Source organism: Aquarana catesbeiana, linkage group LG04 (assembly GCF_042186555.1).
Source record: "Aquarana catesbeiana isolate 2022-GZ linkage group LG04, ASM4218655v1, whole genome shotgun sequence".
NCBI lineage: Eukaryota > Metazoa > Chordata > Amphibia > Anura > Ranidae > Aquarana > Aquarana catesbeiana.
Window position 1 is genome coordinate 536,534,262 of NC_133327.1, and position 21,787 is coordinate 536,556,048.

Consider the following 21,787-nt stretch of genomic DNA (forward strand, 5'->3'; position numbering starts at 1 on the left):
GGCATTTTCACTAAGAAAACTGTATTTAGGGCATTTCCAAGTGAAAAATCAATCACAAAAATGTGTGAACAAAACTATAAAGAGATAAACATGTGTGAGACTTTGGGCAACTGGGCTTTTATGCAGGGAAAATAAAACTAAAAAAAACACCCCTCTGTTCTGGGAGAGGTCAAATGAAGATGATGAACTAACATGTTCTCCAATATTTTTGCTTGCTGATAAAAGTATGCACTTTTCACTAATCACAACTCCAGCAAGTGGAAAAATAAATGCAGGAAGCGTGTCCAACATTTAAACAAAATTAAATATTATGCTATATAGTTTTAAGGAAACATGTGTTACCTTTTTAACCCAATGTCCTGTTTACAGTATTTTTTTATGGAAAACTTTTTTACATCCTTAATTACTTGTAGTACTATATAGCACTGTACAAGTGCATGGTAAATGGGTAAAAACACAGTGCTTCCTTAATGTAATCATAGTAATGACAACACAAGCTGCAACCAGGTTGCTTGATAAGAACGTGTTAGATCACTTCCTGTGGAATGACTTGGGCCTCTTATCTGATTGGCAAAGGAATTGTAATGAACAGCTAGATTACTAAAAAAAAAATATTTGTTCTATGAAATCAGATATGGCTAACTACCATTTATGGTACTTATGACTGGCTACACTTGTTCTATGTAATTAAAAGAATTAGTCAACATACTCAATACATGTCATGACATTGTAATAATTAGCAAGCATTAGTCAACAAAATCTACATTCTCTGGTTTAACGTTTACTAAACCCTTATTACAACAAGGATATGGCCAAGATTATGTAGATTTTGTTGATTTCCTTTAGGAATTTCCAGTAAAGGGTACTTTTATTGCAAAATCTGTTTAGACAATAGTGTGCTTCCAACCTTGCTTGGGGAAGACCCATTTCTATTATAGCATATTTCTGTTATAACTATATTTCGTTAATTAAATATTGATGATTAAACTGTTTACATCTGCATACCTATGTTCAGGGGATAATTAGTTCTTGACTTTGATTTTATTTGTTTTTTTTAATGTTACTACAGTAAAGATTTAAATAATATTTTAGTACATGGTTGTGGAATTGGGTGCCCTTTAAGTCCCGTACACCCGTAACAATTTGTCTTTTGTGTACAAAAATCAAAACTGTAATAATAATGAATATTATTAGATGATTACAACATTAAATACCACATTCGCATAAATGAATATATAAATCTTGCTTGATTTAATGTTTTACTCACCTGAAAAAGTCCAGCTTTGCTGAAGAAAGTGAACTGAGCTCTTGAAACTGTATAGAAATCACTTTCACTTAATTTCGACAAGAGGCTAGATGGAAGGACCACTGAAGCCAGAGGATTGTCTGGATTTTTGTTCATGTCAATCTGTTGAAGATTGGGAGCACATAAATCAGTCATATTTTCAAATGACATGATATCATATCCACTTCCAAGCATAGTACTTGAGAAATTTTCCTTTTAAGTCAGAAGATTTGATTTTGATTTGATTTTGGCAGCATAGAAGAATACAGAATACATAATATAAATACTTTATTTAGGAAGGAGGAGGATCACTTACAGAAAAATACACAGAAACAGAAAAGTTTTTGTTTAACTAATTAGCACAGTCCTAGAAATCGACCTATCAAAGGTGATTTTTTTTCCCATTTAATATTACATCTCAACACATCCCCCCCCCCCCCAAAAAAAGGCTGAAAAGAATCCACCTAAATTCCTAGTGGTGTACTATGCAGGGCTTTTTTCAGCGGGAACGGGGGGAACGCAGTTCTGGCACCTCCAGCACTGAATGCATGTAATGGCAAGGGGTACTGGAGAGTCGATGATGCTGGCTGCTGGGGATCTGTTGCTGCAAGGGGGTGTCTTGCTGAGGGGTCAATTGTTGGTGGGAGGGATCTACTGTTGAGAGAGGTCTATTGTTGCTTGCTGTTGGAAGATCTGTTGTTGCTGATGGGGGTCTATTGTTGCTGGGGTGATATTGTGTCTAATGTTGTGTAAACGATCTATTGCTGCGGGGGGGGATCCTATTGTTGCTGGGGTGGGATATATTGTTGCTGGGCTCGAGTCTTTTGTTTCTGGGGTGGGGTCTATTGTTGCTGGGGTCTTTTGTTGCTAGGGGTATATATTGTTGCTGGAGTGCAGTCGATTGTTGCTTGGGTGGTGTCTTTTGTTGCTAGGGGGATATATTGTTGCTGGGGCGGGGTCTATTGTTGCTAGGGGGATCTAGTGTGGCTGGGATGGGGTCTATTGTTGCTGGCTGCATGGGATCTATTTTACAGATTTTTTGTTATCATTAAGAAATTGCATAGAAATTACTTAAAGCGGAGTTCCACCTAAAAATGGAACTTCCGCTTTAAGTGTGGGTGACCTCCTGACATGCCACATTTGGCATGTCATTTTTTTTGGGGGGGGGGGGAGCGGGCACCCAGCTCCCACTTCCTCCCCTGGCGAACCGGAAGGAAGTTCACCTCTCCCCCCTCCCTCCTTGCAATCTTCTGGGACACGGCCATTCACAGCCATTCACAGCACGCCCGACTGTGAAGCCACAGCCGGGAGCCCACAGTTAGAATGCCGGCACCGCAGAGAGGAGGGGAAGAGGAGCGGGGCTTTGTGCGCCCACATTGTAGCTGCTGACTCTTAAATGGGTGGAACTCCGCTTTAAAACCACAAAATAATACTTAGTCCTGTATTCTCTAAAATGGGTGATACTGGGAGGTGGGTCAGGGGGGGGAACCAAGGGACGGTACTCGGAGGTGGGTAGGGGGCAGAGACAAGGGGTGACTCAAAAGGGGGGGTTCCTGCACCTATTTTCTGGTACTATGAATGAGTCAATATTCCTCAGGTGGGAACTGGTGTGATGTAGCTGAATTTAGATATGTGATTGCAAAAATGCAGAATCACATAGGGGTTGATTTCCTAAAGCCAAATAGACTGTGCACTTTGTAAGTGAAGTTGCACCCTGCAAGTGGCAGTTGCTACAGAACTTAGTAAATGAGAAGTTTCACTTTGCAAAGAATACCTAATCGCATGCAAGGAAATTTTAAAAAGAACAATAATTTTACTTGCCCATGATTGGATGATGGAAGTCATTAGAGCTTTACCACATTATCCTAGGCCCTGGAGCAACTGCGCTTGCAAAGGGCACAGTCTATTTGCCTTTAGTAAATCCACCCTATTGTGTTGTATTTTAAAATTAATCTGACTTGTGTTACTACACCACCATTTAAAACATCACAACATAGATGTAAACCCCAAATAGGTGATATTTATTTGCTAAAGCACTAAGTACCATAAATATTTTTTGTCCATAAAACACTGTTATCTGAACTTTTTTCATCCTTTTTGCAACTAAGTGATGTCGACCTCTTCCGGCCTTTTTCAGCCACTTCCTGTCTATATGCACTCACAGGTCATTATTGCTCTGGATCAGCCTTCTGACAGTGACATTTCCATCCATTTTAGTCACGTTTTAATTGACGTCCATTGATGTACACTTTTATGTCCATTAACATATATTTTATCGCATTAATACAATTATTGTTTTTAAGATGTCCTTCCTTTGATCTGCATTTTTACAGCTGCCCTAAAATGCAGATTGGTATGAATTGGCCCTTACACCCGATGGCCACCCGATCTGATCTACTAGATGGATGGGGAATGCCCGGAAACGCCTGTTTTTAGCAGACGGGATCGAATCCGATGCCGGCGCTCCATAGAGGGTGATGGATGGTCCGATCAGGTCCGCTGAAAAAAAAACTGAGAGGTGGACCCCATTGGTCATTGAGCCCCATGACTAAGCTCCGAGGACTGGAGTGGAATGGTGGGAGCCCAGGCTGAGGTTGTCTCTCTCATACCACCACTGGATGTGTGGCACCAGGGATCTTTCCTCTCTTCCTTCCGGACCCCATTGGTGTGCCTGCGTGAAAGGGGCCTAAGATGGCAGCCTCATTGACTGAGCAGGATAAGAGGGTTTAGTTCTGCTTTAAGATGTAAAACCATGACTACTTAACACTGCACAGTATCATGTTTTGTGTGTTGATATGGCATCATAATATAATGAAAAACAATTTTTTTTTACTAAATATCAATTATGGTCAGCGAGGAAGAAAAGTGCAAAATACTGATGTACTGTACCTCAAAGCCATTATTATTGGTTTGAGCTCCCACACTGAAGCTGGAACCATTGTATGAGGTAGCGTTTACTTTGGAAACTCCCAGACACAAGTTACGTGACACGATGCTGACAGACGGTCCTGAAAATTGAATCTTTAGTGCCAAGGCTTCTATTGTTTTTAACGCACTGAAAGCAACACAAGGAAATTAAGAGGAAGTTATTGTTTATTCATGTGTTTTTGACAACATCTTGTTCTAGCACACAAGAGGATTACAACTGAATATCCCTTCACAGTTTTACAGGCACATACATACATAATAGAACTAAAGGAAACCTGTACTGAAAGCTATAGAAACAGTAGACTGCCACTGCTGATCACTTTCTTAAAATGCCAAATGCTTGGCTGTCTCTACATACAGCCCAAGCATTTCATCTCTCTCAATACGGGTTTTCTTTAGGAGCTCAGTCACAGAATATGTGGTGATGACTGTTGTTTTTCTGTTTCTGATCACCGTTAGTCATCATCAGGTCACATAATAAACAATTGTTTTTTATGTTTCCTGTTCATACATCAATGATACCTCGAGGTGGATTGCAGTGCACCATGTTAATATGCAGATGTGTTGCATTTTTCCAGAACCCACCGTAGCTCACCTGAAATCAACATTTCATACTAAGGGTCAATTCACATTTGTGCAGTGATCAGAGTTTTTCCACACTGTAAAACGCTGGTCACCACCATACCTCCCAACTTTTTGAGATGGGAATGAGGAACACCTATCAGCAAAAGTATGCAGGCATAGGACACACCCCTTGCCATGTCCCCTTAAAGGAGAATTGTACAAAAAAAACCAAGATTAGTTAAACCCATAAGTGCTTTTTTTTTACCACTAATATTCCTTTATATTGGCTTTTGGAATTTACAAATGCAGCAATTTAGAAATCAGATGAAAGGTTTAGCGCTGGAAAACACTTTTTGATAGATAAAAAGTGCATTTTATAAACAACTATATAGATCAGACCAAAATGAGGGACAAATGAGGGACAGAGGGACATTGCTCCAAATCCGGGACAGTCCCTCCAAATCGGAGACAGTTGGGAGGTATGCACCACTAGGACAAAAAAAACAATTGTTTATGTAGGTCCTATTCACACTGAAACGCAGTCTGGAGTTGCATATTTTATCACAGTGCACTGAACAGGACCACATTTCACTGTACAGCAGCTCACTACGCTGATGTACAATGACATGAATGAAGTGTCATTTTTGTACACTTCAAATAAAGTTGAGTGCAAAAAAAAAGGGAGGTCTGCTGATTGGCTGGCATGGCAAGATGTAATTCCTGTGCATGCACAGCAGTTTGCTTGTCCAGGCTCAAAGTCATCATGCTAAGATTGTACCCTGAGCTGCACATGCACAGCTCATTATACATTTTAAAGAAGACTGCGAATAAACAGGTACGTTTCTTTTAATGCAGTAGAGACAAAGCATGTCTTTTCCACAATAAAGATCCTGCCTGTTCGCAAATCGTTCTTTTTTTTTTTTCCTCAAAGGTTTAGTTCCACTTAACCTTCAGAAATTCTACGGAAGGTAAAAACACCTTCAGTGGGCTGCTCCCCCCAAGCCTGATCCAGATCCAGCATTGTGAACGGGAGCCATTAGTCAATGAGAAGGGAGCGGGGGTGGGGGGGGGTGGCTGGGCGGGGTCCAGCCATGCTCTGTGTGTTATAGACGCACAGGGGCAGCTTGGGAGCAAGCATAAACCAGTGCCCCCAGAGCATGCAGCGCGGGGGAGGGGGCTGGGGGCAGGAGCACCAGACGGGGACCTGAGAAGAGGAGGATCAGAGCTGCTCTGTGCAAAACCATTGCACAGGGAAGGTAAGTATAACATGTTTGTTATTTTTAAAACAAACAATCTGAATATTTAGTGCCACTTAAAGTGATACTAAAGTCTTGTTTTTTTTTTTTCCTTAAAAATAACAAACATGTTTTACTTACCTACCCTGTGAAGTGGTTTTGCACAGAGCAGCCCAGATCCTCCTCTTCTCCAGGTCCGTCTTCGGTGCTCCTGGCCCCTCCCTCCTGTTGAGTGCCCCCACAGCAAGCAGCTTTGCTATGGGGGCACCCAAGCTGAGCCAGCTCCCTGTGTCCATTCAGACACAGAGCCATGGCCTGGCCCCGCCCCCTTTCCCTCCTCATTGGCCAACTAACTTTGAATGACAGCAGCAGGGGCCAGTGAGGCCAATGAGGAGGGGAGTCCCGGACAACCGAGACACTCCTGCAACATCGTTGGATCTAGATGGGGCTCAGGAAAGTATTTGGGGGGTTCTGCACACAGAAGGTTTTTTTTTTATTTGAAAGCATAGAATGCATTAAGATAAAAAAAAAAAAAACCTTCTGCCTTTACAATCACTTTAAAACAGAGAGAACTCTGGGGGGGTCAACACAGGTTGCAGACACATTTTATAAATAGGCTGTAAAATGTGGGCTGCTGTGAGCGGATTCAAGTGGACTATAAAAGAGGGTATATAACTAAATGTATATGTTATAAATGGTTACCTATGTTTTGCATAAGACCCCTTTCAAATTGGAGCGTTTTACAGGCGCTATAGCGTTAAAAATAGCGCCTGCAAACCGCCCTAAAACAGCTGCTCCATTCATTCCAGTGTGAAAGCCCGAGGGCTTTCACACTGGAGCGGTGCGCTGGCAGGGCGTCTGAAAAAGTCCTTCCAGCAGCTTCCTTGGAGCGATGAAGGAGCAGTGAACTCACCGCTCCTCCACCGCTGCTCCCCATTGAAATCAATGGGGTAGCGCTACGATACCGCTGGCAAAACACCGCTCCGGCGGAGTTTTGTGGGCAGATTTAACCCCTTTTCAGCCGCTAGCAGGAGGTTAAAACCGCTCCGCTATCGGCCAAATAGTGCCGCTAAAACGACGGTAAAGCGGCGCTAAAAATAGCGCCACTTTACCGCTGACGCCAGTGGCGGCACAGTTTGAAAGGGGTCTAAAGCAGGGGAAGGTTAGAGCCTCTGTCCTGTTTTTATTGCTCATCTCGACAGGATGTGATTGGAAACCTCCCCATCATCCACAAAACAAACTTTCAGTAGTGAGCGAAAGGCTTAAAATATCTGACATTGTTATTGTGGTCTGTGACTTCTTGTCACTATGCTAACCATACCGCCATTTCTTGTATGGGTTTCACTGGGATTAAAGTGAGGAAAAGTCTCCCTATGGCAGGTGTCTCAAACTGGCGGCCCTCCAGCTGTTGCAAAACCACAAGTCCCATGAGGCATTGCACAGGCAGAGGCATGATGGAACTTGTAGTTTCGCAACAGCTAGACGGCCGCTATTTTGAGATCCCTGCCCTGTGGTTACCATCAGACATAAAAACTACCATAAACTTAAATCTCTATCCATAGTCTGGTTAAGGTTAGTATTATGATTGTCTGATCTACTTCTGTATGATCTTCTTTTATAAAATCTACTTATACTACAGATGACATTCTTATGTTTTTTTGTATAAATATACTGTCAAACAACAGGATCATATCAAAATCTAGACCACCACTTACTCAGAAGAGGATTTTGTTAATGCGCTGTCTGAGCTGCTTAGAATATTGGAGAACACATTTACAACCGTTGTCCCTAGATCAGCATTGATTTCAGCGTCATTGACGATTTTCATCAGTGTTTGGACAACGTTTTCGACTTTAGCTGCTGTCATCTCATCTCCGGCAGTAAGATTTAGCAACTCATTAGCCAAGGTTCCTGCATCAGATGCTAAAAGACAAGACTTTTTTTTATATTGATTCAATGCAACTCATAAAGGAAACACTATTGTACATCCACAATTCTCTTATGTGCCTATCAGATCTTTTTCTAATTGGTAACTGAACACTGAATACTAGGGATGAGCCGAACACCTCCCGATTTGGTTCGCACCAGAACATACCGAACAGGCAAAAAATTTGGCAGAACACAGGAACACCATTAAAACCTATGGGACACGAACATGAATAATCAAAAGTGTTCATTTTAAAGGCTTATATGCAAGTTATTGTCATAAAAAGTGTTCCTGCCCCCGGGGACATGTTTTTTTAAAAAGGGCAGTTTTTGCGGGAGCAGTGATTTTTTTTTAATGCTTAAAGTGAAACAATAAAATTAAATATTCCTTTAAATATCATGCCTGGGGGGGTGTCTATAGTATGCCTGTAAAGTGGAGCATTTTTCCTATGTTTAGAACAGTACCACAGCAAAATGACATTTCTAAAGGAAAAATTGTCATCAAAAACTGATCGCGGCTGTAATGAATTGTCGGGTCTCGGCAATATAGATAAAACTCATTGAAAAAAAGAGCATGGGATCCCCCCCCCCCAGTCCATTACCAGGCCCTTTGGGTCTGGTGTGAATATTAAGGTGAACCCTGAACCAAAATGAAAAAAAAATTATTTTAAGGGAAACCCTGCACCAAATTTTTTTAAAAATGGCATAGGGCCCCTTCCAAAATCCATACCAGACCCTTATTCGAGCACGCAACCTGGCAGGCAGCAGGAAAAGAGAGCGCCCCCCCCTTCTGAACTGTACCAGGCCACATGCCCTCAACATGGGGAGGGTTCTTTGGGGTAGCCCCCAAAGCACCTTGTCCCCATGTTGATGGGGACAAGAGCCTCATTCCTACAACCCTTGCTTGGTGGTTGTGGGGATCTGTGGGTGGGGGGTTATCAGAATCTGGAAGCCCCCTTTAACAAGGGGACCCTCAGATCCCGGCCTCCCCCCTATGTGAAATGGTAATGGGGTACAAGTACCCCTACCATTTCACAAAAAAAGTGTCAAAATGTTAAAAATGACAAGACACAGGGACAAGTCCTTTATTAAAAAATTTAAAAATAAAAATGGCCCACGATGTCCATTCATCTTCTTCTAACCACGCCGCGATAGACCGAAAAAAAAAAAATCCGAGACCGTTCCTCTTCCATGGGAGGCTCCCACCATGTGACGCTTCTTCTCTGTGGCAGTTCTTTTATAACTGAGGGCGGGGCCCACCGGTGACGTAAACGGGTGACCTCGCCCCCCTCTGATGCCACGGGGAAGCCATAGGGAAGCCCCCATGGCGTCAGAGGGGGTGGGACCACCTGGTAACGTAAACGGGTGACTCCGCCCCCTCTGACGCCACGGGGAAACCATAGGGATGTCCCCGTGGTGTCAGAGGGGGCGGGGTCATCCAGTTACATCACCGGGTGGCCCTGCCCTCAGTTATATAAGAACTGTCACAAGCGAAGAAGTGTCACATGGCGGGAGCCTCCCATGGAAGAGGAAAGGTCTCGGATTTTATTTCTTTTATTTTTCAGTCTGTCGCGGCGTGATAGAAGATGAATAGACATCGTGGGACATTTTTATATCTTTTAATAAAGGACTTGTCCCCAAGCTGTGTCTTGTCGTTTTTAATATTTTGACACTTTTTTTGTGAAATGGTAGAGGTACTTGTACCCTGTTACCATTTTGCACGGGGGGGAGGCCGGGATCTGGGGGTCCCCTTGTTAAAGGGGGCTTCCAGATTCCGATAAGCCCCCCGCCCGCAGACCCCCACAACCCCCGGGCAAGGGTTGTGGAGATGAGGCCCTTGTCCCCAGGTTGCGAGGTTGTGTGCTTGGATAAGGATCTGGTGTGGATTTTGGGGGGGACCCCTACGCCATTTTGTTTTTAATTTTGGCGCAGGGCTATCTTAAAATCCATACCAGACCCGAAGGGTCTGGTATGGATTTTGGGGGGGAACCCTGCGCCATTTTTTTTTTAATTTGGTGCAGGGTTCCCCTTAATTTCCATATCAGACCCGAAGGGCCTGGTATGAATTTTAGGGGGTCCCCCATGCAATTTATTTTTACATTTTGGTTCGGGGTTCCCCTTAATATTCGTACCAGACCCAAAGAGCCTGGTAATGGACTGGGGGGGGGTGGGTCCCATGCTCTTTTTTTCAATGAGTTTTATCTATATTGCTGAAACGCCACAATTCATTACAGCTGCGATCAGTTTTACATTACATCACATCACTGTTAGAAATGTCATTTTGCTGTGGTACTGTTCTAAACACAGGAAAAATGCGCCACTTACAAGCATACTATAGACACCCCCCAGGCACAGTATTTAAAGGAATATTTCATTTTTATTGTTTCACTTTAAAAAAAAAAATTTTCATTGATACATGTCCCCCGGGGCAGGACCCAGGTCCCCAAACACTTTTTATGACAATAAATTGCATTTAAGCATTTAATTTGAACACTTTTGATTTTTCATGTTAGTCTCCCATAGACTTTAACGTTGTTCCGGCAGCTTTTGAATTTGCCCCGAACAACGCATATTGTTCGGTGTTTGCAGAACATACGAACAACCAAAGTTCAGCCCGAACTTATGCTCGGGCTGTACCGTTCGCCCATCCCTACTGAATACCTGTGATTCTTTAAACTGCATCCTTTTTCTAGTATATTGGCTTCATCTTTGTCAATGTAGAAAGTCCAACAATACTGCTCAAAACAGTTATCCTATGTCATTTAGACCCCTTTCACACTGGAGGCATTTTTCAGGCACTACACGCTAAAGATAGCGCCTGCATAGTGCCTGAAAAAAGCCTCACCTGCAAACCCAGTGCGAAAGCCTGAGTGCTTTCACACTGGAGCACTGACAGGGCTTCACAAAAAGTCCTGCCAGAAGCTTCTTTGCAGCGGTGTAAGAGCGGTAAATACACTGCTCCTCCACCACTCCTGCCCATTTAAAACAATGGGGCAGCGCCGCCATACCACCGGCAAAGCGCCGCTGCAGCGGTGTTTTGCGGGTGGATTTAACCCCTTTTTCGGCCGCTAGCTGGGGTTAAAACTAGCCCGTTAGCAGCCGAATAGTGCTTCCTTGCAGCGGTGTAGGAGCGATGAATACGCTGCTCCTCCACCGCTCCTGCCCATTTAAACAATGGGGCAGTGCCGCCATACCGCCGGGAAAGCGCCGCTACAGCAGCGTTTTGCGGGTGGATTTAACCCCTTTTTTGGCCGCTAGCTGGGGTTAAAACCGGCCCACTATCGGCCGAATAGTGCTGCTAAAACGTCAGTAAAGTGGCGCTAAAAATAGCACCGCTTTACCACCGACGCCCGGGGCGGCTCAGTGTAAAAGGGGTCTAAAGGAGAAGTACAGCCACAGCTGGTTTGACCATTGAGCGAGGGGGGGGGCAGAACAGAGAGCTGCTGGCGGAGAATCAGCAGCTCTCTGCTCAGGGAACTCTGAGAGCCGAACGATCGGCAGTGTTTGATTGCTCGGTTCTCAGTGCTAGAGTCGCTGGGGGCCACTGCAGCATCAGATCGATGCTGCATCCACATAGGTAAGTATGAATAAAAAAAAAAAAAAATAACCCCATACATCTATTTTAAGCCTCAGTTCACACTATAACCCGCATGTGAACCACATGGGATCCACACTGCATTCCTGCAATTCAGTGTCGTGAAATTGGAACCCGTTCATTTTGAATGGGCTCTAATCACACCGCATTGCACTAGAGAAGTGCAGGCACCTTTTTAGTAGCTGCACCGCAACCAGATCGCATGGTTATTTTGTACCATGCGATCTGGTGCAGGCAAACTGCACTGTGTCTGCGATGCGCTTGAGGTGTCGTTAACTTTGTATTAACAACCACAGCAGATCACAAAAACAGTGCAATTGGAATGTGGTTCGGGAATATGAATGAACCTAGGCTAAAGCAGTAATAAACCCAAAAGGAAACATTTATTATATTGCAGCTTACCAATTCTTAGATTTGATGGCTGCATGATCAGCATTTGTTTTCTTTTTTTTAGGCTGCCTGTCTTTAACCTGGAAGAATCACTATACATTGCTTCTCTTACTTTACTCCAAACTTTAGAAGGAATGCTAAAGAATCCAGGCACAGCTTGTTTTTGCTACCTAATTTTTTATTTAGAAAAGGATGAAAATAAAACCTTCATTTTGTTCTCTACTCACACATGCACTTTGTTGTATCTGGTTCACCCCAATAAGATGTAAAGTTGTGGAGACCTAAAAAACTGTGAAAATAATAGAGTTGTAAGATTAAATTTACACAACTACATACATACATACACATACACACACACACACACAGATATATATATATACATATATATATATATATATATATATATATATATATATATACACACACACACACTGCCTTGCAAAAGTATTCACCCCCTTTGGCTTTTTACCTATTTTGTTATTTTACAGCCTTTAGTTTAATGTTTTTTTTAATCTGCATTATATGTGATGGACCATAACACAATAGTCTAAGTTGGTGAAGTAAAATTAGAAAAATATATACATAAAACTATTTTTCAGAAATAAAAAACTGATAATTGGCATGTGCGTATGTATTCACCCCCCTTTGTTATGAAGCCCATAAAAAGCTTTGGTGCAACCAAGTACCTTCAGAAGTCACATAATTAGTGAAATGATGTCCACCTGTGTGCAATCTAAGTGTCACATGATCTGTCATTACATATACACACCTTTTTGAAAGGCCCCAGAGGCTACAACACCTAAGCAAGAGGCACCACTAACCAAACACTGCCATGAAGACCAAGGAACTCTCCAAACAAGTAAGGGACAATGTTGTTGAGAAGTACAAGTCAGGGTTAGGTTATAAAAAAATATCCAAATCTTTGATGATCCCTAGGAGCACCATCAAATCTATCATAACCAAATGGAAAGAACATGGCACAACAGCAAACCTGCCAAGAGACGGCTGCACACCAAAACTCACAGACCGGGCAAGGAGGCCATTAATCAGAGAGGCAGCACAGAGACCTAAGGTAACCCTGGAGGAGCTGCAGAGTTCCACAGCAGAGACTGGAGTATCTGTACATAGGACGACAATAAGCTGTACGCTCCACAGAGTTGGGCTTTATGGCAGAGTGGCCAGAAGAAAGCCATTACTTTCAGCAAAAACCAAAATGGCACTTTTTGAGTTTGCAAAAGGCATGTGGGAGACTCCCAAAATGTATGGAGGAAGGTGCTCTGGTCTGATTAGACTAAAATGTAACTTTTGGCCATCAATGAAAACGCTATGTCTGATGCAAACCCAACACATCACAACACCCAAAGAACACCATCCCTACAGTGAAACCTGGTGGTGGCAGCATCATGTTGTAGGGATGTTTTTCAGCAATCGGGACTGGGAAACTGGTCAGGGTTAAGGGAAAGATGGATGGTGCTAAATACAGGAATATTCTTGAGCAAAACCTGTACCACTCTGTGTGTGATTTGAGGCTAGGACGGAGGTTCACCTTCCAGCAGGACAATGACCCCAAACACACTGCTAAAGCAACACTTGAGTGGTTTAAGGGGAAACAAGTAAATGTGTTGGAATGGCCTAGTCAAAGCCCAGACCTCAATCCAATAGAAAATCTGTGGTCAGACTTAAAGATTGTTGTTCACAAGCGCAAACCATCCAACTTGAAGGAGCTGAAGCAGTTCTGCAAGGAGGAATGGGCAAAAATCCCAGTAGTAGGATGTGGCAAGCTCATAGAGACTTATCCAAAGTGACTTCGAGCTGTGATAGCCACAAAAAGTGGCTCTACAAAGTATTGACTTTAGGGGGTTGAATAGTTATGCACGTTGACTGTTTCTGTTATTTTGTCCTATTTGTTGTTTGCTTCACAATAAAAAATAAAAAAAACATCTTCAAAGTTGTGGGCATGTTCTGTAAATTAAATGATGCAAATCCTCAAACAATCCATGTTAATTCCAGGTTGTGAGGCAACAAAACACAAAAAATGCCAAGTGGGGTGAATACTTTTGCAAGGCACTGTATATATTACAAGGAGGTTACAGCACAGTTGGCATATCTTATATCAAAGAATACAGCAACTTCTAGCAAACCTGCCATTTTTGATTACTAACCTGCACTATGCTGTGTAAATGAAGATATGTGTTCTCGTCCTAAATAGCTTCCATATACACAACACATGAGATACTAAAGTGGTGTATCCATTTATTAACCCATTAATATAACCCATAAGCAAATCCTTGCTTATTAAAAAAAGGGGGGAGATCCTTAGCTGGCATATATTGCAATACATGTTCCAGCTGGCCAACTGCCTCATAGTTATCCCTTCTGGCCAGTCTCTTTCTTTCAGTTTGCCAACCTCTCAGTGATGGGAGTAAGTCACACATGTGCAAGTCACAAGCAAGTCTCAAGTCTTAACCTTCAAGTCACAAGCAAGTCCCAAGTTACTGTGGCGAAAAGCAAGCAAGTCAAGTCGAGTCCCTGCTAGAAGTCAAGCAAGTCAAGTCAAGTCATTTATTTTGGTCAAGTCACAAATTAAGTCAAAATACTGATCTACCCTGAGGCCGGGACTCGGGGGGAGCTTTCTTTTGTGGGGGGGAGGCGGCTTTTGCCTAGGCCAAGACACAGCACTGGTGGTGCCAAGTCATTGCAAGTCAAATAGCCCAAGTCAAAGTCAAGTCGCAAGTCATTAGTGACAAGTCAAAGTCAAGTAATTTATTTAATTTTGTCAAGCAAGTCGCAAGTCCTCAAACAGGTGACTCGAGTCTGACTTGAGTCAAGTCATGTGACTCGAGTCCCCCACCTCTGCAACCTCTTATTTGCTAATATAGTGTACTCTTAAGGGCATAGACATACAGTATAGTGCCAGTATGGGACAAACAGACACAGCTGGCGATTAAATGAGTAATAGACCAAAATGCACGTTCACAATGGGAAAATGCACAAAGTCCAGGAGGGTAGACAGCACCAGCAACCATCTTTGCATGCAACCAGGTGTGTTCCCAAACAAAACACCCAAATAAATAAAATACAAGGGGATATTAGCACAGTAAGCATAATGGAAATGTGTGTTCAGGCCGTGTTATAGGATGATCAAGCTTGTGTGGTAGATGTGTTTTTTAGTGAGTCATGTCAATCCAAAAGGAGGTTTAAAGGCAAGGAAGCCCACTTTAATTAAAAATGAAATGGTTGCCCACACAGGGGTATCATCTTCACACACAATCACTCACAACAAACAAAAATAATAAGCCACCTGGCTCTCTTCAGCGGGAAAGTATTCAGACCCCCTTAAATTGTTCACTCTTTGTTATATTGCAGCCATTTGCTAAAATCATTTAAGTTCATTTTTTATCCTCATTAATGTAAACACAGCACCCCATATTGACAGAAAAACACAGAATTGTTAACATTTTTGCAGATTTATTAAAAAAGAAAAACTGAAATATCACATGGTCCTAAGTATTCAGACCCTTTGCTCAGTATTTAGTAGAAGCACCCTTTTGATCTAATATAGCCATGAGTCTTTTTGGGAAAGATGCAACAAGTTTTTCACACCTGGATTTGGGGATCCTCTGCCATTCCTCCTTGCAGATCCTCTCCAGTTCTGTCAGGTTGGATGGTAAACATTGGTGGACAGCCATTTTTAGGTCTCTCCGGAGATGCTCAATAGGGTTTAAGTCAGGGCTCTGGCTGGGCCATTCAAGAACAGTCACGGAGTTGTTGTGAAGCCACTCCTTCGTTATTTTGGCTGTGTGCTTAGGGTCATTGTCTTGTTGGAAGGTAAACCTTTGGCCCAGACTGAGGTCATGAGCACTCTGGAGAAGGTTTTAGTCCAGGATATCCCTGTACTTGGCCGTATTTATCTTTCCCTTGATTACAACCAGTCGTCCTGTCCCTGCAGCTGAAAAACACCCCCACAGCATGATGCTGCCACCACCATGCTTCACTGTTTGGACTGTATTGGACAGGTGATGAGCAGTGCCTGGTTTTCTCCACACATACCGCTTAGAATTAAGGCCAAAAAGTTCTATCTCGGTCTTATCAGACCAGAAAATCTTATTTCTCACCATCTTGGTGTCCTTCAGGTGTTTTTTAGCAAACTCCATGCAGGCTTTCATGTGTCTTGCACTGAGGAGAGGCTTCCGTCGGGCCACTCTGCCATAAAGGCCACACTGGTGGAGGGCTGCAGTGATGGTTGACTTTCTACAACTTTCTCCCATCTACCGACTGCATCTCTGGAGCTCAGCCACAGTGATATTTGGGTTCTTCTTTACCTCTCTCACCAAGGCTCTTCTCCCCTGATAGCTCAGTTTGGCCGGACGGCCAGGTCTAGGAAGGGTTTTGGTCATCCCAAACGTCCTCCATTTAAGGATTATGGAGGCCACTGTGCTCATAGGAACCTTAAGTGCAGCAGAATTTTTTTTGTAACCTTGGCCAGATCTGTGCCTTGCCACAATTCTGTCTCTGAGCTCTTCATGCAGTTCCATTGACCTCATGATTCTCATTTGCTTTGACATGCACTGTGAGCTGTAAGGTCTTATATAGACATGTGTGTGGCTTTCCTAATCAAGTCTAATCAGTATAATCAAACATAGCTGGACTCAAATGAAGGTGTAGAACCATCTCAAGGATGATCAGAAGAAATGGACAGCACCCGAGTTAAATATATGAGTGTCACAGCAAAGGGTCTGAATCCGTAGGACCATGTGATATTTCAGTTTTTCTTTTTTAATAAATCTGCAAAAATGTCAACAATTCTGTGTTTTTCTGCCAATATGGGGTGCTGTGTGTACATTAATGAAGAAAAAATTAACTTAAATGATTGTAGCAAATGGCTGCAATATAACAAAGAGTGAAAAATGTAAGGGGATCTGAATACTTTCTGTCCCCACTATATATATATATATATATATATATATATATATATATATATATACACACACTGTATATATATGGGCAAGGATGCAAGAGGCATTCACAGCAGGTCTTAAAAGAGGGATACAGGAGGCACTCAAGCATTTTTAATGGGTATCTAAACTTTCTTTGGGGCACAGCCCACCTTTCTCAAGGCTTAATGTATACAGTATATGACATACAAAATCCAATCTGCACACAGACAAAATAATTGTCTAGTCCTGTCAGTTCCAAGCTCCCCCATGGACCCAGTATAGCAAATAGTGATAGCAACTGGATAAACTAACAATGCAAATATAACATGCATTCTAGAATGTGCTTCATACAATTGCAAATGAGGGGTTATACTGTGACGCAGTTACAGATAAAGAAACATAAGCTGATTAATAGAAACATAAATGGTAAAGAGAAGCCAATAACTCAGCAACAAACCAATATCTTTTTTTCTCATGTTCACCCACATATGGTTTTTAATGACCTTATGAAATGTTGGAATATTTTTAGGCAAAATGATCCCACAGTAGAAGATTTTCAGTCACCACCTCTTCAATCATAGAAGGTCACTTCTACTGAAGGCAGATCTCACTATTCCATCTCTACCATTTACATTTCTGCATCCACATTGATTAGATTCAATTCCCTGTCTTTTAGGTTCTTGCATATTTAAGGGAACACATTTTACATACCCCGACACAGGAAAACAGATCAAAATCTAAGGATATCTTACTTGCGTATCTTACCAAATGTCCACGTGGTTTATATATTATAGAGACAACATAAAAATAAAGTGAGGTTGGCTCAACACAAACACTCTATTCCAATTCCTAAAATAGAACATCCATTGGCAAGACATTTTGTGAAACATAGACACTAGGGTCAATTTATTAAAAAAAATGGCTGGACAAATGTCGCAAGCATTTACCCAACCATAACACATTTCCCCATTTTTCCTAAAATACCTATATTAGGAACCATAGCTGTGCTAAGTTATGGGGGCTAAAAATGTCATTATGGCTACTAGATGGAGCTGACGATCATAGGAAATAATGCTTGCAATTGTTTTTACATCTAGACCCCATAACTTAGCACAGCTATGGTTCCTGATCATAGACTGGGTCCTTATACTTCATAGATGTGGCAACATGGAATTAATTCTCAAACATAAGGGAGTCAAACAGACTACTGAACTAGAGATCATGCAACCTAAAGATCAAACATTATTTATGAACTTCATCTGTTTGTAAAAGCTTAATAACTTAATATGATTTATTTTGTTTTTCCTACAGGTACTCTTTGAGTTGTAATCTTACCAGGACTGCTGGAAAGATTGACAGAATGCTTCCAATTTTATTCATGACGCACATTTTCAGATGCATGTTATTGTATTTGCATTCTTAGTTTATCTGGTTGCTATGACTAATTGGTAAATTTAGTAAGTCATATCCAGTCAGCCTGTATATAGTAATTCTTTGTTAAAATGTATTCATTATGTTGTATGTACATGCCTGAGAAAGGATCTTGCAGATCCAAAACTGTTGCAGACTTTATACTATTGCTATTGGGATCTGAAATAAATAACAAGGTGCTGCAGCAACAAATGTTTACTTCTATATAGATATATATCTATATGCAAAAATGTTAATGAAAAGTGACATCTTGTGTGAGTAATTATAGCTTCTAAAAAATGAACAGAGCAAACCATTGAGGTGCATACACCAATGAATTTTAACTTTTTACTTAAGATAAGGACCATTGTCCTCTGTGTGAGAGCATTGGTCTATTTTCAATGGTCCAATCTGACCCTCACATAGCCACAACAAAAAGTTGTGATTGTGCAGGACAAGGAGCTGTACACACAGGCCAAAAGTATGCCGCTTTCTGCTGAACAGACCTTTTTCAGCCAATTTTCGACCCGTATGTACCCAGCTTAAGTAATTTTAAAAGGGCTATACCGCCAGAAAAGTATTGTAATTGCTTTACTGAACCCCCCACCCCACATCGTTTTCCCCCAAAAATATGTGTTTTGTAATATTCCTTGCATAGTAAGACCTTATCCCTAGTTGGTTGTTATGACACTGTTGTCTATCCAGCACCCAATGATATAGGGACACTCTGACAGTGGGTGGGGCCTAATGGAGAAATCCTCATCAGGTATGTCCAACTTGTGATTGACAGCAGACAGCAGTGTGTGAATTCCATAACCGCTTTTTAGTTCAATAGCAGCCATGGAATTTGCCTGCTGTTTTTCAATGTTAATCACAAGGAAAGTGAACCTGATGGGAAAGTAGTACCCCCATCAGGCTCCATCAGTTCCCCACCAGGCTCCCCCACCCCACTACAAAGCTTTTTGGCCACTGTGCCCATCCTAGTCTGTGAGTTTATCAGACACAGCATTACAAATCTTTACAGAGGATGACATGTCCAGTAATAACACTTCGGCCTTAGTTCCAGCCACCTCCTACAACAAATTCACGTACCTTTTCACAACAGTTACTTGAATTCTATTGCAAACATTGACATTTGTGCTGCAGAGGTGCAATGGAATTCTAAAGGGTGTCTACAACACCATTTATCAATTCCAGGGTATGCATTTTAAATGACCGACAGTCTTCATCTTTCATTATGTTTTCCTTGCAAATCTAAACATGGGCACCATTTCATAGTCCAAAACTAGACAATTGAACCATGTATCACCACAGGTGGTACTGTGGATACTGGAGATGTAAAAAGTGCCACATCCCAATTAACTGAGAATATACAAAGGAGAATAGAGCTTTGGACTTTTTAGGCACAACACTAAACAGGATGAAAAAATATATATCTTTAATATGTAAAAAACACAATAATGACACAAAGTTTAAAATTCACACTAACAGTTTGTAGCATATTCAAGACATCTCTAACAAAAACCTATTGCACTACACAGAATAAAGATAGATATCTAAAGTGTATACATTCGGCAGTGTTGGTTATAATGTAGAATGATGTCAAACTTTTTGAGCAAGAGCACTTTTTGAGCAAATAGGTTTTTGTTAGAGATGTCTTGAATATGCTACAAATCATTAGTGTGAATTTTATACTTTGTGTCATTATTGTGTTTTTTACATATTATAGATATATATTTTATCATACTGTTTAGTTTTGTGCCTTAAAAGTCCAAAGTTCCATTCTCCTTGTATATTCTCAATAGTCCAAAACTAGAAAGGATTTCCATGATAGAAGCAAGAACATAACAGCCATAACAGATCACATGTGCAGCACCATGACAAATGCAGATCAAAAAGAGGCTAAAATGGCAGTGTTGTTGGCTGTAAAGGATAGGAGAACTTAGTTCTGCTTTAAGAAGTTCTTTCCATAACCAATTGTCAAAACTTCCAATACATTTGTTAACAGTTTTCAAAGATGTATATTTTTAATGGATGCAGTGCATTGTCTAAGGTTATACATTATACATTTTAATAGTAACTCTTGGTCCTCACCATGTCCTTTTAGCTGTATAGCTAGGACTTTGTGGACAACGTATTTCCTGGGTATTATTTGGTCTTGTTTCATTCCAATGGTATGATGCTGGGTATTCCACAGCCGGGCAAAACTCTAAAAGAGAGCACTTAGATATTACCTTAATACAATTATATTATGCACACAAAATCAGTATAGGCCTAAATGTCCCTGTCACTAAAATAATGTCACATTGTTCAAACCTAAAATTATAAACCATTTATGGCCATTCATTAGTAGCTTCCTTGTAACTAGGCATCAAACATTACCAAGCCAAGCAAACAATGTGTTTTGAAATACAGAATTGCTGATTCGAGTCTTCATGGCCCATCATGTGGGAACAGTACAAATATATAAACTTACACCTTGCTGTTTCTGGACAATAGTAATCATATTTAAATCTAAAAATATGCTCTAAGCAAATCTATGATTTCTTATTCAATAACAGCAGGGAATTTAGATCTATTAAAAATGAAAATATGTGTTTGGTTAGAAAAGCAAACCAAACTTCCAGTGATCATTGGAAAAACTGTCGTTTTGATTTTGTATCTGAGCCCCATTGTGCCATTGCTGCAAAACTATAACTATTCCTACAGACAGTGAATTGAAATGTAAAATATTTATATTGCATTTTGTATATACATATTTATATAAAAAATTGTGGGAACTTACCAATTTGTGTCACAGTTAATGCTTTAAGTTGCAGACCACTGAGAACATTAGCACTGTGATTAATTCTATCCATAATTACATCTTGTTCCAAAACAATGTTGTTGCTATTATTATACACCAGTAGAGCCCATACAACATAACTGCAAATTTAAAAAAAAGTGAATATTCATTAAATAAGAGAAATAAATATAAGCATAGTAAGGAATAAAAAATATTTGGCATTAAGCAAGTTTAAATATAGTAGACCCCAACTCAAAAAGTGAAGATTGGCTCTGTTATAGGGAACATTTAAAATGTTACCTACCCTAAGCAGTACCCTGACAGGTTTAGCTTTAGTCTTTATAGGCTAAGTTCAGCTTTCATGAAAAAAAAAATTACTGCACATATTTATGCACCTGCTCCACAGCCTGGTGCTCCAGTGAGCAGTGGAGGGGCAAAGCAGAGAGCCTGTGATTGACAGTTACCACTCTGTTCAGTGAGGACCAAGCAGTCATGTGATTGCTTAGTTCTTGATCCCAGAAGGGACCGATGCTGAAGCCAAATAGGTGAGTATAGATGCTTGTTTTTTTATTTTCTGCACTTCTCCTTTAAGACAGGATGTGTGTTACTTGTCAAAGAAAACTAATGCAGCGACCACATCTAAGAATTGGTAAGCTGCAATATATTACATTTTTGTTTTTGGGTTTAATACCGATTATTCGAATTAATACTGATTCTTCGAATTGGGTTTAA

The 21,787-nt window shown here is 41.2% G+C and overlaps 1 protein-coding gene across 7 annotated transcripts in view; it reads right to left on the minus strand.

Annotated features, from left to right (window-relative positions):
* ADGRG6 (adhesion G protein-coupled receptor G6) overlaps positions 1-21,787 on the minus strand; it is a 295,747-nt gene that overhangs the window by 43,658 nt on the left and 230,302 nt on the right. For all 7 annotated transcript variants that reach the window (XM_073627847.1, XM_073627848.1, XM_073627846.1 and 4 more), the window contains 6 exons: positions 21,056-21,195; positions 20,365-20,479; positions 12,151-12,212; positions 7,728-7,935; positions 4,175-4,340; positions 1,268-1,408 (listed from right to left, as the gene is read on the minus strand). In XM_073627847.1, coding sequence (XP_073483948.1) covers positions 1,268-1,408; positions 4,175-4,340; positions 7,728-7,935; positions 12,151-12,212; positions 20,365-20,479; positions 21,056-21,195 — 832 coding nt within the window. The remainder of the gene's footprint in view (positions 1-1,267; positions 1,409-4,174; positions 4,341-7,727; positions 7,936-12,150; positions 12,213-20,364; positions 20,480-21,055; positions 21,196-21,787) is intronic.